Source organism: Anabrus simplex, chromosome 3 (genome assembly GCF_040414725.1).
Source record: "Anabrus simplex isolate iqAnaSimp1 chromosome 3, ASM4041472v1, whole genome shotgun sequence".
Taxonomy (NCBI): domain Eukaryota; kingdom Metazoa; phylum Arthropoda; class Insecta; order Orthoptera; family Tettigoniidae; genus Anabrus; species Anabrus simplex.
Window position 1 is genome coordinate 110,533,442 of NC_090267.1, and position 19,464 is coordinate 110,552,905.

The 19,464-nt window shown below is 41.4% G+C and overlaps 1 protein-coding gene across 2 annotated transcripts in view; it reads left to right on the plus strand.

Annotated features, from left to right (window-relative positions):
* The window catches only part of Lgr3 (Leucine-rich repeat-containing G protein-coupled receptor 3), a 487,929-nt gene that overhangs the window by 400,329 nt on the left and 68,136 nt on the right, over positions 1 to 19,464 (plus strand). For both annotated transcript variants that reach the window (XM_068227013.1, XM_068227014.1), the window contains 2 exons: positions 12,659 to 12,820; positions 15,884 to 16,029. In XM_068227013.1, coding sequence (XP_068083114.1) covers positions 12,659 to 12,820; positions 15,884 to 16,029 — 308 coding nt within the window. The remainder of the gene's footprint in view (positions 1 to 12,658; positions 12,821 to 15,883; positions 16,030 to 19,464) is intronic.

Here is a 19,464-nt window from a genome sequence, read left to right on the forward strand (position 1 = left end):
ATTGTCCGTTTTGCTCTAGGACTGACCATTTTCAAGATATTGCTACTGATTTATTTCTAAAAAGTACACCTCTACGAGAGATTTTTAATTCTCCCTTGTTATCTAGGCCTGCTACAAGTTCTGTTACTAAGCACAGATTTCAAGTTAAAGAGCAAGATGATAAGGAATATAATAAAAATAGTGATAATGAAGAAAAAGAAGGAGAAGAAGAAGATGATCTCAATGATTCTTTGCCATCAGAGCTTTATGATTTTACTTCATTTTCTAAGCCTACTACACGTTCTGTCGCTAAGCAAGCATCTCAAGAAGAAGATATGCAAGGTGAAGTAGAAGAAGATTTCAACACTTCTGTGCTATCGAAACAAGTTTTTACCTAGAAACACTACTGCTGAAGCACGCATTACATCAAACAAGCCGCTACACATCAACTGTCTGCATGCAGGCTCAAAGCTCACAACAAGCCTCTGTTACACCATATAGACGTAGAATACTGTAAAGAACCCAACCTACTCCTAAAACGTTTGCAACTACTAAGAGCCTATCAAGATGCTGGTTATACAGACTATAACGCAGATATTTTTCAAATAGAGCAAGAATTAGGCCTACGTCATGCGGGTACTACTCAGTAATAGCTCCTCAAAGTGAAGACCTTACCTTTAAGCTCTCTCTCGACATTACAGTAGCCTAAACACCTTCCTACATTCCCAGCCCCACCCTCACCATCACCATCACCTAAGACATCCTTCTGTAGCATAAATATAGTTGATCAAGTAACTATATTGGCACAGACTCTTTTCCAACATTCCCCCTTCCTTAGGGTGTTAACTCAGTCTCTAGTTGTAGAGCCGGTCTCAAGCCCGGATAACAGAGGAGAGACAACCTGAATACTAGAATGTAAGCATTTCACCCTTTAGCCCTTTTTCCATTTAGTCCTTTAGCCCTTTCGCACATTCGCCATTTAGCTCTTTTGTCATTTAGCCCTTTTGCCATTTCGCCATTTAGCTCTATTGCCATTTGGCACTTTTTCCCTCTTGTCCTTTTAGCCATTAAGCTTTTTGCTCTTTTGCCCTTTCGCCATATAGCCCTTTTGTCCTTTATGCGATCGAGCCCTCGCAGAGGGAGTAGAGTACTGGCTACACTACTGTAAGATAGGCTTACAGCCCCTGCAGCTGTGTTAATAGCGGTTTCTACCTTCTAACATCCCGGTTGGCTTGTAACCCTAACACGTGCTCACCTCCAAGTTTTGACTAGTTTATGTTGTTAGAGCACTCACAGAGGGAGTAGGGGCTGGCTACATCTCGTTAAGACGAGATTACAATCCTCGCTGTGGTGTTAATGGCGGTTTCTACCTTCCAGCATCCGGGTTGGCTTGTAACCCTAACACCTGCATATCTCCAAGCTTTGACTAGTTGATGTTAGAGCCCTCACAGAGGAAGAAGTGTACTGGCTACACTTAAGACAGGCTTACAACCCCTGCGGCTGTGTCAAGTTGTGAGCCGCTAAGGTAGCCCTCTAGTTAGGTCTATACCAATAGAGTATAGGAGCCATTTTGCATAGCAGCCCTTGCCTCAGTACTCGAAAGTTAGGCTGATAAAACTGATAGGTCATACAAGTTGTGAGCCCCCTGAGGCAGCCGTCTAGTTAGGTCTATAGGAATGAAGTACATCAGCAATCTTGCATAGCAGCCCTTGTCTCAGTTCTCGAAAGTTAGACTGATGAAAATAATAGGTCACGTTGTGAGCCCCTGAGGTAGCTCTCTAGCTAGGTAGATGCGAATAGACTACAGCAGTCATCTTGCATAGAAGCCCTTGCCTCATTTCTCGAACGTTAGGCAGATAAAACTAATAGGCCATAAAAGTTGTGAGCCCCTGAGGCAGCTCTCTACTTAAGTCTATAGGAATAGAGTATAGCAGCCCTTGCGTCTGTCCCAGAGGTTAGACCGATAAGACAAATAGGCCATAAGTTACAAGTTGTAAGCCCCTGTAGTAGCCATCTGGTTTGGTCTATACGAATAGAGTATAGCAGCCCTTGCGTCTGTCCCAGAGGTTAGACCGATAAGACAAATAGGCCATAAGTTACAAGTTGTAAGCCCCTGTAGTAGCCATCTGGTTTGGTCTATACGAATAGAGTATAGCAGCCCTTGCGTCTGTCCCAGAGGTTAGACCGATAAGACAAATAGGCCATAAGTTACAAGTTGTAAGCCCCTGTAGTAGCCATCTGGTTTGGTCTATACGAATAGAGTATAGCAGCCCTTGCGTCTGTCCCAGAGGTTAGACCGATAAGACAAATAGGCCATAAGTTACAAGTTGTAAGCCCCTGTAGTAGCCATCTGGTTTGGTCTATACGAATAGAGTATAGCAGCCCTTGCGTCTGTCCCAGAGGTTAGACCGATAAGACAAATAGGCCATAAGTTACAAGTTGTAAGCCCCTGTAGTAGCCATCTGGTTTGGTCTATACGAATAGAGTATAGCAGCCCTTGCGTCTGTCCCAGAGGTTAGACCGATAAGACAAATAGGCCATAAGTTACAAGTTGTAAGCCCCTGTAGTAGCCATCTGGTTTGGTCTATACGAATAGAGTATAGCAGCCCTTGCGTCTGTCCCAGAGGTTAGACCGATAAGACAAATAGGCCATAAGTTACAAGTTGTAAGCCCCTGTAGTAGCCATCTGGTTTGGTCTATACGAATAGAGTATAGCAGCCCTTGCGTCTGTCCCAGAGGTTAGACCGATAAGACAAATAGGCCATAAGTTACAAGTTGTAAGCCCCTGTAGTAGCCATCTGGTTTGGTCTATACGAATAGAGTATAGCAGCCCTTGCGTCTGTCCCAGAGGTTAGACCGATAAGACAAATAGGCCATAAGTTACAAGTTGTAAGCCCCTGTAGTAGCCATCTGGTTTGGTCTATACGAATAGAGTATAGCAGCCCTTGCGTCTGTCCCAGAGGTTAGACCGATAAGACAAATAGGCCATAAGTTACAAGTTGTAAGCCCCTGTAGTAGCCATCTGGTTTGGTCTATACGAATAGAGTATAGCTGTCCTTGCCTCGGTTCTCGAAAGTTAGGCTCATAAAATAATGAGCCTCTGTGGTAGCTCTCTAGTTAGGTCTGTACGAACAGAGTATAGCAGCCATCTTGCCTAGCAGTCCTTGCTTCGGTTCTCGAGAGAGGCTGATAAAGCTAATATGTCATATGTCAGTTGCAAGCTGTGAGCCCCTAAGGTAGCTCGCTAGTTAGGTTGTACGAATAGAGTATAGCAATTCTTGCCTCGGTTCTCCAAGTTAGGCTGATGAAACTAATAGGTCATAAGTTACAAGTTGTTGGCCCCTAAGGTAGCTCTCTAGTTAGGTCTGTACGAATAGAGTATAGCAGCAATCTTGCCTAGCAGTCCTTGACTTGATTCTCGAAAGTTAGGCTGATAAAACTAATAGGTCATACGTTACAATTTGTGAGCCCCTGTGGTAGTTCTCTAGTTAGGTCTGTACGAATAGAGTATAGCAGCTATCTTGCCTAGCAGTCCTTGCCTCATTCTCCAAAGTTAGGCTGATAAAACTAATAGGTCATACGTTACAATTTGTGAGCCCCTGTGGTAGTTCTCTAGTTAGGTCTGTACGAATAGAGTATAGCAGCTATCTTGCCTAGCAGTCCTTGCCTCATTCTCCAAAGTTAGGCTGATAAAACTAATAGGTCATAAGTTACAAGTTGTGAGCCCCTACGGTAGTTCTGTAGAGTTAGGCTTCTGCCAGACTCAGCTGTAGACCATTTTGTACCAACAGATGCTGTAATATTACAAAGCAGAGTTGTGTTCCAAGTCGAAGATTCGAAGCCTGTTCTGATCGAATATTTATTTTATGTCAGTTGTCATTCACTATTATTTCATCCCGGAATTCAACTCCACTCATTTATTTACCACAGTCTCTACTGGTTTGTTTTTTTCTCATCATGGCTATTGGATTTATATTTGATATCAGAGTAATGTCTTACATAATTTTATGTGGCCCATCTTGATCTCATTTTATATTTAGTGCTTATATCGTGCCTTATTTCACGGATTCGTCATCGTACTTAAATTACGTAAACTACTGGAACGAACTTCTAACAAATATCAAACTTTAAATGGCAGGAATATCACGCCGATCTTGACTTAATTTAGACATTACGTTATCTCTATCTGATTCCTACAAAACAAAATTCACCAACGCACAACTACATTTTACATTATAATTGGACTCGAAACCCTGACACAATAATTCTTTAACGACAAACTGGCATAGAACTTATCTTTATCGGATGCATCCTTTAATCCGATTTAAACTAATCGTCTGAAATTTTGGAATTTTAACATAACGTCTACGCAAACTTCTCATTACTGACCACATGCGAAATATCTCTTTGCCACACAACACTTAATATTTACACAAAAGCAAAGAAAAACAACAAACTATCGGTCTGAAACTTCGGCTCCTATTTATACAGAATATAACGATGCAGAATACACTTTAAAGAACACAAATCATGTCACCCACCTGGATTTTTCCTGAGCAATGGCATGTTATCGGACATTGCCGTTCGCCGAAGGCTCAATTATGGCTTAACATACCATGTTGACACACACTATGCACATTTCACACATTTCTTCTCGGAGATTCTAATTAACAACATTATTCAATTTTATTCTTACATTCTACACACTGAAAATGTTAATAATTAACAAATATATGTGAATCTTTAATGTTATTTCACACGTTTTCTTCCGGGATATATTTGCCTTTATATGATATCAACACAAAACACTGTACACTTATAACATATAATTTTTTATCAATTCACTTCTTATTCATTTAACAGGCAAAAAGAATATATTTAAATTAGCGTGCCGAGATATGCCGTTGATTTTATATTGTTTCCCTCACCAAACACGGACAAATTTTATATTCACATGAATAATATGAGTATTTATTTCATTTCACACTCCACCAGTTCTTGCCATACTCCTTCTAGGCTGGTATTCACTCTTGCCATGACCAATTTTGAGTGTCCGCCACCATCCTCACATAAATAAGTGACCAAGAGGAACACAGGTCTCGCCTTCCGAACTGCTCCTGGCCTCAGTCGTCACTCCTAGTATATCTGCGTTTTGGCGCGAGAAAGTGATATAAATATTGCACCACATTAGACAATTCCATTATCTCACGGGTCTCATCTTTGTTGTTGACATCCATAATGTTCAGAAAAATTCGAGGAATATGAATCTCATGATCTCATAGTTTTAATTTGCCTCGGAACGGTCCAAAATGCTGAAGCGTGGGTTGGATAAATGATGTTCTCCCAATATGACGACATACACGTGTGGCTTCGAATTTTGCCACGGTCTTGCACAATCTTTCCATCTTTGGCCAGAAGGGAATTAATAACAAGAAAATTCCGTCCAATTTACTGGACGTTTCACTGTACCAATCCAAGCTTTAATTTACATCTGGATAATCATGGTATTTTAGAAATTAGCTACGAGTATATTCGAATCCATCCGAAATTCTCCCCTAAGAAACTCAATGCTCTTGTCTCGTGGGTACGAAACATGAAGAAGACACAGGGTGCTCCTGAAGTAATGATGCAAAAATGGACACTCCTTTCCCAACAACGTATCTCGCGGCTAGGTGGCTAGTAAGTTCAGGGTCCCTTTCGATGACTGTGAATGAAGGGTTCAGTATGAGTGACATATCTGTCTAAATATAGTCGTCTTGTTAGTTCAAGTAAGTGACCCAGCGGTACACTTGATGACGGATACCCGAGCGAACAACGTCCGTGGTTGACGACAGAACCATTCTTTAAAGGCGTCTCAGACTCACCATTGTTTGCGAACCGGTATCCCTTGATATTTTTCTTTTCTCATTTCCTCACCAAGCTCATCACTGTGCCTAACTTGGTTTCAGCACGCCCTCACTCGTCCATGATGAAATTATTAATATCATCAGAACACTGCACAGCATGATACACGCCAATACATATACGTCGTTCATTCGACGGTGAATCTCGGTTCCGCTAACACCTCCTGCCAGTATAAACTGAATAACAGACGCTGGGAAATTCTGGACGAATTAATGGCAAACCCGTACTTAATCACATTGTTTCCGTGCATACAAACTGCAAACTAACACTTGATCTTTCTTTTTATACCAGATTTTCCCCCGACATAAATCGCCATCCACCGACGCTTGAGCAATGTTCTCTTTCTTCGAATAACGACGCTCGTACTAATGTCTCAGTTTCATTCGGGTAATCCATGTACTACTGAGCGAGCGGCTGCGTGGTTTGGGTCACATAGCTGTCACCTTGCATTCGGGAGAAAGTGGGTTCGAACCTCACCAACGGCTGCTCTGAAGATGTTTTCCGTGGTTTCCCATTTCCGCACCAGGTAAATGTGCGGTCGCTTCCTTCCTGCTCCTAGCCATTTACTAATCTATCGTCTCCATAACACCTGTCTGTGTCGCTGCGACGTAAAGCAATTTGTAAAAATAGTGTATTTGATTTGGTTATGCCTTGGTCTGGCTGTAACTTATTCAAAGAACAAAACTTTCAGCACGGAAACATGCTGTTTTATTTTGTGATGATACATTTATCACACCACCTCACTCTATTTATTATAACCTATTATTTATATATATATTGTGACCGTTCATGGACGCGCGTGGTTCGAAATAATAAACTTCTTTAATATGCCTCGACTAGAATTCAGTGGTTTGCAATAAAACTCCACTCAAGGGCATGGCCCTTCGGCGAGAAAGCGGTCACATCCCCTCAATAATTAATCGAATAATGATCCAACATATTATCCCAATATACTAGGTTCTTATATAAACTAGGCAAGAAATGATAACCGCAAATAAAATTTGGAAGGACATCAACTTTAATAAACAATACTAATTGGATATAATTAATAAGCTGAATAAGCAAACATATTTTCTTTTAAGAAAACATTCTTATGAACACCTTGTCATGCTCTATTAAAATTAAGTCTTTCTTGAAAGTTATCCACAATTAAATTCAAACATTATCATCGCTCATTACTTTCTTTGATACTTCATTTAAGTAGTTATTAAACACATTGGAAAATCAGTAAATTGAATCCTTTATCTCCTCTAAACTTATTCATTCATTGTATTTCACTTATTATCCGTACCTTGTCCTCCCTGCTCTACCTGTTTCTATCTGTTTCATCTTATAAACACCTAGCTAGCTAACAATAACTTGAATTCCCTAGCGGTCTTTAAACAAACATAGAATCATTTCAAATAAATAATTATAATGTTGTCGTCCCTTAATTGAATGACCACGTTCCATCATCCATCTGGATGCTCCACATAGGTGCATCTGAAAATTAAGCACTAATTACTCACATATTAAATAATCCAATGCCAGAAGATCTGAGCTGCGTTTGCATCTCTCCATCATGCTGAAAATAATGCTACTGCACAAAATTGCTGCCTCAAGCAATGCTACAAATATCAACGCACACTTACAGGTGATATCGACCTCAAAATTCGGTCTACCATTCCAGTATAAATTGTCGAAGATCCTACTTACATGTCCGCTCGACTATTCCGTTACTCATGTTATAACAGAACTTAAACTATAACAATTCATATGCTCAACAGAAATCTCTTCGAAATGCTTCAATCCCAACATTAAATACATCGGTCGTTATCTAGCACTCGAATGCGCGGCGAACATACCGTTCAGTAACACCATCCTATCATATTGACCATCTCAAAGAATCAACTTACCAATGCAATGAACAAATCAATAAATCTCATTCACTGATTATTTCACACCAAATTATAACTTCAGATGATCCTACATTTCACCTTATACCATCACAATATGCACCGCATAAGAATAGAAAATCATTTCCTAAATAAACAAGCAAAGGCAATCGAAGAGCCTCAATATTATACGTATAAACATTACATAGTTCCTGCTGAATGAGCATATCACAACAATCCGCGGAACTCCTTACACTAAGGATCACCACATTAATTATATCACACATACGGACATCTGAAGAACTTACCTGTAACGCACAAGATATATTACATTCACCTTCACAATTATTCACTAATACAAGAACAACGCAGAAAAGATCGCATCTAACCCAAATATTTACAGACGGCGAGCATAGTTCTAACGTATACGCGGTCGGACAACACATCATTAAATTAACACCATTAACACGTTAGGTTATTCAAGTTATTTTCTTTAAAATCACCTGTGTGATATTAACATTTACATCTACCATAAGCAACTACAGATAAGCAAGGAAGGACAAATGTACGTCTACTCATCATTAGAAGATCCAGTCTTCATTCCATCATGAAAGTAGTGGTGGTCAGGTCATCTGTTCATGTCATCCCGTACATTCCAGTAGAGCTCGGATCCATCAGGGACCCTGCCAATTTAAGCACACATTTCCTCCTTATTTATTTCTTGATTCATAACCATGGATAGTATCACTGGCTCCAACCCTGAAACTTGAACGAGAATCGTTAAAAAGAGTTCACACAGATTTTATAATTCCACTTTCATGGGTTAACACTCGCCTGCATAAGTCAATGCTATTTGACGATTATTAAGCTTATTTAATGCTATTTAGCCCTTCAATTTAGCAAATTGTCTCAGCTTTTATGCGTGTACCAGAGCTATGCACATTATTTGCTTCCTAACTGGTTTCTTCATGCCAGTATTGTCGGAAAAACAAAATTCTATCTTCATTATTTTGGCAATAATAAATGATTCGCTTTTCACGATCCAGAGAGCTGCCATATTACAACTTCATTACACCTGATTTTGACATTTGAGGAACTTGTCACCGCGATCACTCCTTCTTACCTACCGAAATTCACAAAGGAACACATCCTACAATTGTTTATTCTTCTGAACATGTAATACGTCACACCGTATGCCTTCTAGATGATCAACCGTATATGATTCCAAGTTATTCCATGGCCTCCTTTGACGTCTTCTGGACTATATGCAATGTCTGACCCTTCCTCTTCTCAGCTGTTTATGTAATTATTCTTTATCCATATCTGCCTGTAACTAAAAGGTTCTTCATTCGAACTACCGTATACCACGGGGTTCTGAGCTTGCTCTTCCGATTTCCAACCACAAGATCTACCATAGATTTGCAAGTTGTATCGGCTTTCGTATATTATGAACACATAAATTAGCCGTACATCAACGATTTACATTACTTCCATGCCGTTCACATAAATCTGTTTAACTTTTGACTTTCAATGACTCCTTGACATACGATTACATGTCTCACTCACCGAGCGAGTTGTCCGTGCGGTTAGACGTGCGGGGCTGTGAGCTTTCATCCGGGAGACAGTGGGTTCGAATCCCACTGTCGGCAGCCCTGAAGATGGTTTTCCTGGGTTTCCCATTTTTACACCAGGCAAATGCTGGGGCTGTACCTTAATTAAGGCCACGGCCGCTTCCTTCCAACTCCTCGACCTTTACTCTCCCATCGTCGCCATAAGACCTATCTGTGTCGGTGCGACGTAAAGCCACTAGCGAAAAAATCTCTCACTCACGCAGAACCTCGCCTTTCACTCTTATGGCCCTGCGCTAATGGTTTCTAAAATGGCAGTTTCATAAAGAGGTGCCAAAATGTGGGGACATTGAAGGCGGGCAGTTCCAGCATCCATCTTCATAACGTTGGTAAGTGCTAAGCCGATTCCGAAAGTAAAAACTTTTTGCTACATAAAATGGTATTGTTATTATATTAACGAAACTTAATACACAAGTATTGTCTCATCCATTAACCTACATTTACACATTGGACACTTGGGCACTTGTCGTACCTGAAGGCCAGTTTAAGTATTCTCTCGTCATAGAAAGTTGCTGCCTGTTACTTTAACTAACCCATTCAATTGCAAAAAGTTTACCAAATGCTTCCGTGGGCAACGTTATTATCTACCTACAAAGCCGTGTCGCTATCAGCCTTCATACACTTATTCATAACTTGTCATAACTTGTTCATCTTTTCATTTTTTTTCCTTTTTTTTTTTTTTTTTTTTTTTTTACAATTTGCTTTACGTCGCACCATAACACAGATAGGTCTTATGGTGACGATGGTATAGGCCTAGGAATGGGAAGGAATTGGCCGTGGCCTTAATTAAGATACAGCCCCGGGATTTGCCTGGTGTCAAAATGGGAAACCACGGAAATCCATCTTCAGGGCTGCCGACAGTGGGTTCGAACTCACTATCTCCTTGATGCTCACAGCTACGCGCCCTAACTACACGGCCAACCCTCCCGGTGACATCATCATCATTATTATTATTATTATTATTATTATTATTATTATTATTATTATTATTATTATTATCATCATCATATTTCGAGTTGAATGTGATGTCTTTGGTGCTCCTGATACCATTATGTGAAAGACTGAAAATTCAAATTGTAAAAATGATCTATTCCCGTGTTTATATTTTCAGTAAGTATCCATACATCCACTCCATATTCAGGGATGAAGAGCACATAGTATAGTGGAATTCTACTTCCTAGAAAGGGGATGATTGTCACTAATGTTTATAGAAACATGTCTTTTCACAACCCTGCAGCCGGACTGAGTGACTCAGCTTCGCAGGTTCGACACCCCGGCTCTGTCCACTGGTATTTGAAGGTGCTCTAATACTTCAGCGTTGTGCCGGTAGATTTACTGGAACGTAAAAATCTGCTGCGGGAAAAATTCCGGCATCTCGGTGACTCCAAAATCCGTAAAAATGTGGGTCATTATCTTCGTCTTCTCCTTAGTCCCTATCTGCTCCGGATGTCGGCAACCATTTCGGCAGTGTTTTTTCTGCTATGCTCAGCTCGGAGTATTTCTGTAGTTAACATGGAGGTGCAGATTATTTCTTTAACCAGGAAATTCTTCACCTACCAGCATCTTTTCTTGAACGACAGACTGCTGTGGTTGATATCTGCTTTCATTCCTCGTAATACGTCCACGGTACTGAAGTTTCCTTGCTTTCACAGTTGCCAGAACTTCCTTACCCTTTTCATCCTCCTAGAATCTCAACATTTGCAACATGATCTGTTTGTGGCACTCTCAGTAACTTTCAGTAGAACCACATCTCAAAGGCTCCTAAAATGTACCGAGTAGTTAGTGGGACGTAAAACCAGTAACATTAGTAACATTAGTAATAACCTTGGACGTCCCTTGAGTCCTCGTAACCCGCAGGCCTTCGGGCTGAGCAGTGGTCGCATGGTAGGCCATGGTCCTTCGGTGTTGTTGCGCCATGGGTTTTGATTTGGTTTATGTCCCTTTACGACACCAACACAAATAGGTCTTATGGCATCGCTGGGACAGGAAAAGACTAGGAGTGGGAAGGAATCGATTGTGGCGTTGATTAAGGTACACCCTCAGCATTTGCCTCGTGTGAACATGGGAAACCACGGAACACATCTTCAGGGTTGTAGACAGTGATGTTCGAACCCACTATCTTCCGAAAGCAAACTGACAGCAACGTGACTCAAACCGCGCAACCACTCGCTCGGTAAATAGATATATTCACAAATGCCAAAAACTCTAAATAACTGTTCTTTACAAAACTACTCGATAAAATATGTTGGTCCTTGACTTCGCATTATGCTCCTGAACAATGAAAGTGTACGTTTAGCGAAATGCGAAAACAGCTACAAGTTCTCATTATTCACAGCCTCGGCATTCGCCTGGTATGAAAATGGGAAACCACGGAAAACCATCTACAGGGCTGCTGACAGTGGGTTCGAACTCACTATCTCCCGGATGTTCACAGCTTCGCGCTCCCAACTGCAAAGCTAACCCGTCCGGTGTTTATCATATTATTATTATTATTATTATTATTATTATTATTATTATTATTATTATTATCATCATCGTCATCATCATATTTCGTTCATGAGACTCCCACCAGTGACGAATAGTATCTTGACAGGGGAGGGTAAACACCGAGATATACTTCAGTCAAAGCCAAAACCCATCTATACTAAATCAAGTTTAAATGTAGTAGGCCTACTCGTTAATTTTTAAGTGATGATGATCTCGTCTTCATGATAGTGATATATAATTAACTTCGTGCGGCTACGTCTAGCCTTGTAAGGCAGACCCTCCGATGAGGGTGGGCGGCATCAGCCATTTGTATGTAACTGCGTGTTATTGTGGCGGAGAATAGTGTTATGTGTGGTGTGTGAGTTGCAGGGATGTTGGGGACAGCACAAACACCCAGTCTCCGAAACAAGGGAATTAACCATTTAAGGTTAGAATATCCTACCGGGCCGGGAATCGAACCTGGGGCCTTCTGGACCAAACACCAGCAGGCTAACATTTTAGCCATGGAGCCGGACACGGCTGGATACCTAAAAATCGTCAATACCAGACGGACTACAAGCCTTTTTCCAACGTTTAGCCACACTTGTATCTACATAACTAACTCCGGAGGACATATTTACCATCTAAAGTTGTCCAAGTAGAAGTACATATCTGTGACGTATATGGGTAAAGTGCTCTAGGGAATCTTACTACTAGGTAATGGTTTATGGAATATCCATGAAAAGAAGGTCTGATGGATTTCAAAGGTATTCTTTCCTATGATCTGCTCATATATTCTTTTTACAGGTGTGTCCTCTTCTGATCACCTGCTGGCCCGGCCTATCCTGCGAGCTATGGTGTGGCTGATTGGCTCCCTTACCTGCCTGGGGAACGCTCTCGTGTTGTGGGGTCGCTTCTCGGAGCGCGACGAGAACAGAGAACTGAGCTTCATCGTGCGTAACCTAGCAGGTAGGTATATTTATGTGAGGTATACTAGTATTTCAAAGAGCCTCCGTGGCTTTCAGGGCTGGGTTCCGTGGTTCAAATCCCGGTCTCTCCATGCGAGATTTGTGCTCGACAAAGCGGAGGTGGGCAGGTTTTTCTCCGAACATTCCGGTTTTCCCTGTCATGTTTCATTCCAGCAACACTTTCCAACATCATTGACACATTTTAGATGACTGTTCGTAGCCTTCTTCCAGTCACTGAACTTCATACTGCAACTTTTTATCAGTGTTCCAACTTCTAAGAATACGTCATTGTACTCTGCTGACTTCAATTTTTTCTCTATTTTTTTTAGCTTTCTTTCCACAAGAACAAAAGCACAATCAGCTGACATATAAGAATGTCCTCTAACTGGGAAGTACCATTCGAAATTCAGCTTGTTCTGCTTACAAAATTTCACCAGGGCTATCAAAACAGAATATGTCCGGCTCCATGGCTAAATGGTTAGCGTGCTGGCTTTTGGTCAGAGGGGTCCCGGGTTCGATTCCCGGCAGGGGGAATTTTAAGCACCATTGGTTAATTTCGCGGGCACGGGGACTGGGTGTATGTGTCGTCTTCATCATCATTTCATCCTCATCACAACGCACAGGTCGCCTACAGGAGTCAAATCAGAAGACCTGCACCTGGCGAGCCGAACTTGTCCTCGGACACTCCCAGCACTAAAAGCCATACGCCATTTCATTTCAAAACAGTATAGTTCTCGTTTTGACCAGAAAACAATTAAAGTTTTGTCACATTATTCAGGCACTTTTTATTGATATAATGGCCGTAGCCGTGTTGAAACATCGGATCCCGTGAGATCTCCGAAGTTAAGCAACATTGGGTGTGGTCAGGAGTTGGATGGGTTGCCACGCGCTGTTGGTGGGGGTAAGGGAATGGAGGAGCGGAAAGGAACTGGCCACCCTACCGCACGTAAACCCCGGCTCAGGAACACCTCTGTGGAGGTTCGGACCTGCCTTCGGGCAGAATAACCCTTACCTTACCTTACTTTTATTGATATAAGTTGAACAGAAGTGCATCAGACACAATACAAATTCATTACACCCCCTTGCATATTCAGTTTTGATCCAGCGGTAGAAAAATCTCTGTTCTCGTTTGAAGACTTGCGATAGCCATGAATAACGATGCTAAAGGTATAGTATCACAACTAGCTGGTATAATAAGCCTCTCCAAAGAATGTTTTCGGCAAAGATTAATTCTGCATTAGTAGTTCGAAATTTAATTTTCAGTGTTTCCTCTAACCTTAGACTGAGTTCTGGAAAAAATCTGTTTACTCGCATTTTATAAACGGCCAACTCAATAATGAACTCCTTCTTTTTTCCGTACATATTCCTCTGATTTGTAGAATTCTTTCAGTATCAAACACGCACTGCATGTGTCTATTTTGATGGACACGTACCCATTAAATTCACTCCTGAACACAGAATAATACAAAGAATATTCAGTCTTCTCTGGTTTTTCCACTCTTCCGGAGCAATTCCTTGAACGTTTTATTGACAGTGAAATGCGTAGGTAGGAACTTCTGTCCTCAGGCTTGCTGTCTACCACAGTGGCTTTAACTGCTTCTGAAGCGTTTTATATGAGATATTATATCAACTCTCAGCTTTCGACTTTCTTCCGAAACTCGAGCTCCATCGCTGTTTCCCTTCATATCTCCATCATCGTCTAAGATAAGCTTAGTAGCATAATCCACTTGAGATCTTTCAGTACTTAAAACACTAAGAAAGGACGCAATTAAGTTTTCATAAAGTAAATGGTGCTAATGGAACACTTACTATTAGGATTTTCAGAAGAATGTTTCACAATATTACTAACTTGCAAATTACTTTGAATGAACTGTCTCTGTTTAATAGCGTCTTCCAATGACCAATATTTATCATATAAAAATTCGAAATCATCCTTAGAAAGTCTCCTTTGTTTGGCATTGTGAACACAAGTAACTTTACAGCCCTTATTCCTCTCGCTACGATCTTCTTTCTTCAACCGGGTCTTCTTCCACCCTTGTTTTCTTTTCAAGGGGCTCTTTCATTCTTTCTTTCTTTCTCCACGACATCAATAACTTCAGCGAATTCGTCAGAATCTTCTATTTTCGAGTATTGCTAACAACCAGTATGGTGAGGCTACCATATGAAAGGTACATTCAACACTGGTATCGGTATGTTCTATAAGTAAAAATATTCCCAGTACAACCAATATTGTATAATTAAGGTAAAACACTATTACAGCGTACGAGAATGGGCCAGATATTCTGCACGCAAGGATACTTGCTCCCCTCCTCGCTACGTCAGCGATGAGGTCCAGTTTGCTACCATATCTCCCTAAGAATAAACTTCTATATCTCTGCCCTGTTGCTGTCTTTTTTTAATTAATTTTTAGAATTTTGCACCCTCGCTCTAATTAAAATTAGGAGAACGTATTTCCTAACATGCCTAAAGCACAATGAATAAACCAGCCTTTTTTAACCGATTTTTTTTTTTTACTTTGCCCTTTCCTTACATGTTTTAAATTTTTCCATCCTTTTCCGTTTTCTTATTTTCTTTGTTTGTTTTTCCTTTTATTTTCTAAGGACGACACACACAGAGTCCCCGAGCCAATTGAAATAACCAATTAAGTTTAAAATCGCCGACCCGGCCGTGAATCGAACCCGGGGCCCCTTGAACTAAAGGCCAGCACGCTAACCATTTAGCCCTGGAGCCGGACATCTGCTCACACACTTCAAGATTTTCTTGACGTCGTCTCGTCTCATCAGGGAATGACATCCTGGCAACGTCTAATTCTCGTTTGTCACAGTACAATGATTGGACAGGCGTGCGTATCGGAAGGTTCAGGTTAAACTTCTACATCTATATTTGTTTTTGGTATACTGTAAAAGGTTTGCATTACTGTCCTTTCTTCTCCTACGTTTATTTCTACATCAATTAAAAATTACATTTCATGGGTGGTGCTCTAAATAGGATATTTTGTAGTATTCAAAGATAACTCCCAAATGTATAGTTGTCATGATACTTATCCTGTTCTCTTCCCTACCAGTTGCAGATCTGCTCATGGGCATCTACTTGATCGTCATCGGTGTCCAGGATACGCAGTTCCGGGGTGAATACAGTCGACGGGCGCACCACTGGATGTCTTCGTGGGCCTGCACCATTATTGGAATGCTCGCCATGGCATCATCCGAAGTATGTTTTGCTTGCTCTATTCTTCCTACATATTTAGAAATACATTCAAACAGCAATTTTTCAGGATGTACAAAAAATGCCATTCAATATTGTTTGTGGATTACTGTAGTCACGTCCTAGTTCGTGAACCATGGGCAACGGCTGAGTGGCCTAGTAAGTGGTCCTGAGAGTCGGGATACCAGTTGCTATGGAATGGGAGTGGGCATCTCGGACATATTCTGAGTCCTGGCCCTCCTTGTGCTCAGGCGGCTAGGACTATACAATCCACCGGTGGTCCATAACCCGTTAGAGGAGAGATCCTCACTTGGACTATGTGCAAGTAGGGTAGCATCCTGCTTCATGAATCGACCGAGCTCAGAACATTTTAAGCAAGCCTCGGACCTATGGGAGTAACGGAGTCCCACTCCCATTTGACAGGCGAGGGACTCCTTGGAAACAACTTGGCGAACGAAATGGAATGGAATTCGATGGGGAGCTATCAATATTAATGGGGCTTATGGAAGAAAGAAAGTAGAACTGGCTGAGTCAGCAAAGAGGATGCATCTGGATGTGCTAGGAGTAAGTGATATTCGGGTAAGGGGAGATAACGAGGAAGAGATAGGAGATTATAAAGTGTACTTGACGGGTGTTAGAAAGGGAAGGGCTGAGTCTGGGGTAGGGCTCTTTATCAGGAATACCATTGCACGGAACATAGTCTCTGTTAGGCACGTAAATGAGCGAATGATGTGGGTAGATTTGTCAGTTGGAGGAATTAGGACTAGAATTGTGTCCGTGTATTCGCCATGTGAGAGTGCAGATGAGTATGAAGTTGACAAGTTTTAAGAAGCATTGAGTGACATCGTGGTCAGGGTCAACAGCAAGGATAGAATAGTGCTAATGGGCGATTTCAATGCGAGAGTTGGGAATAGAACTGAAGGATACGAAAGGGTGATTGGTAAATGTGGGGAAGATATGGAAGCTAATGGGAATGGGAAGCGTTTGCTGGACTTCTGTGCTAGTATGGGTTTAGCTGTTACGAATACATTCTTCAAGCATAAGGCTATTCACCGCTACACATGGGAGGCTAGGGGTACCAGATCCATAATAGACTATATCTTAACAGACTTCGAATTCAGGAAATCTGTTAGGAATGTACGAGTTTTCCGGGGATTTTTCGATGATACAGACCACTATCTGATCTGTAGTGAACTAAGTATCTCTAGGCCTAAGGTAGAGAAAGTGAAATCTGTCTGCAAACGAATAAGGATAGAAAATCTCCAGGACGAGGAAATTTGACAGAAGTACATGGATATGATTAGTGAGAAGTTTCGAACAGTAGACAGTAAGCAGGTTCAGGATGTAGAAAGTGAATGGATGACATACAGGGATGCTGTAGTAGAAACAGCAAGGGAATGCCTAGGAACAACTGTGTGTAAAGATGGGAATAGGCGAACATCTTGGTGGAATGATGAAGTGAGAGCAGCTTGTAGACGTAAAAAGAAGGCTTATAAGAAATGGCTCCAAACAAGGGCCGAGGCAGACAGGGAGTTGTATGTAGATGAAAGAAACAGAGCGAAACAAATAGTTGTTGAATCCAAAAAGAAGTAATGGGAAGATTTTGGTAACAACCTGGAAAGGCTAGGTCAAGCAGCAGGGAAACCTTTCTGGACAGTAATAAAGAATCTTAGGAAGGGAGGGAAAAAGGAAATGAACAGTGTTTTGAGTAATGCAGGTGAACTCATAATAGATCCCAGGGAATCACTGGAGAGGTGGAGGGAATATTTTGAACATCTTCTCAATGTAAAAGAAAATCATCCTGGTGGTGTTGCAAACAGCCAAGCTCATGGGGAGGAGGAAAATGATGTTGGTGAAATTATGCTTGAGGAAGTGGAAAGGATGGTAAATAAACTCCATTGTCATAAGGCAGCAGGAATAGATGAAATTAGACCTGAGATGGTGAAGTATAGTGGGAAGGCAGGGATGAAATGGCTTCATAGCGTAGTAAAATTAGCATGGAGTGTTGGTAAGGTACCTTCAGATTGGGCAAAAGCAGTAATCGCACCTATCTATAAGCAAGGGAACAGGAAGGATTGCAACAACTATCGAGGTATCTCATTGATTATTATACCAGGCAAAGTATTCACTGGCATCCTGGAAGGGAGGGTGCGATCAGTCGTTGAGAGTAAGCTGGATGAAAACCAGTGTGGTTTCAGACCACAGAGAGGCTGTCAGGATCAGATTTTCAGTATGCGCCAGGTAATTGAAAAATGTTACGAGAGGAATAGGCAGTTGTGTTTATGTTTCGTAGATCTAGAGAAAGCATATGACAGGGTACCGAGGGAAAAGATGTTCGCCATACTGGGGGACTATGGAATTAAAGGCAGATTATTAAAAGCAATCAAAGGCATTTATGTTGACAATTGGGCTTCGGTGAGAATTGATGGTAGAATGAGTTCTTGGTTCAGGGTACTTACAGGGGTTAGACAAGGCTGTAATCTTTCACCTTTGTGTTTGTAGTTTACATGGATCATCTGCTGAAAGGTATAAAATGGCAGGGAGGGATTCAGTTAGGTGGAAATGTAGTAAGCAGTCTGGCCTATGCTGACGACTTGGTCTTAATGGCAGATTGTGCCGAAAGCCTACAGTCTAATGTCGTGGAACTTGAAAATAGGTGCAATGAGTATGGTATGAAAATTAGCCTCTCGAAGACTAAATTGATGTCAGTAGGTAAGAAATCCAACAGAATTGAATGTCAGATTGGTGATACAAAGCTAGAACAGGTCGATAATTTCAAGTATTTAGGTTGTGTGTTCTCCCAGGATGGTAATATAGTAAGTGAGATTGAATCACGGTGTCGTAAAGCTAATGCATTGAGCTCGCAGCTGCGATCAACAGTATTCTGTAAGAAGGAAGTCAGCTCCCAGACGAACTATCTTTACATCGGTCTGTTTTCAGACCAACTTTGCTTTACGGGAGCGAAAGCTGGGTGGACTCAGGATATCTTATTCATAAGTTAGAAGTAACAGACATGAAAGTAGCGAGAATGATTGCTGGTACAAACAGGTGGGAACAATGGCCGGAGGGTACTCGGAATGAGGAGATAAAGGCTAATTTAGGAATGAACTCGATGGATGAAGCTGTACGCATAAACCGGCTTCGGTGGTGGGGTCATGTGAAGCGAATGGAGGAGGATAGGTTACCTAGGAGAATAATGGACTCTGGTATGGAGGGTAAGAGAAGTAGAGGGAGACCAAGAAGACGATGGTTAGACTCTGTTTCTAACCATTTAAAGATAAGAGGTATAGAACTAAATGAGGCCACCCCACTAGTTGCAAATCGAGGATTGTGGCGGCGTTTAGTAAATTCACAGAGGCTTGCAGACTGAACGCTGAAAGGCATAACAGTCTATAATGATAATGTATGTATGTATGTATGCATGTATGTATGTATGTATGT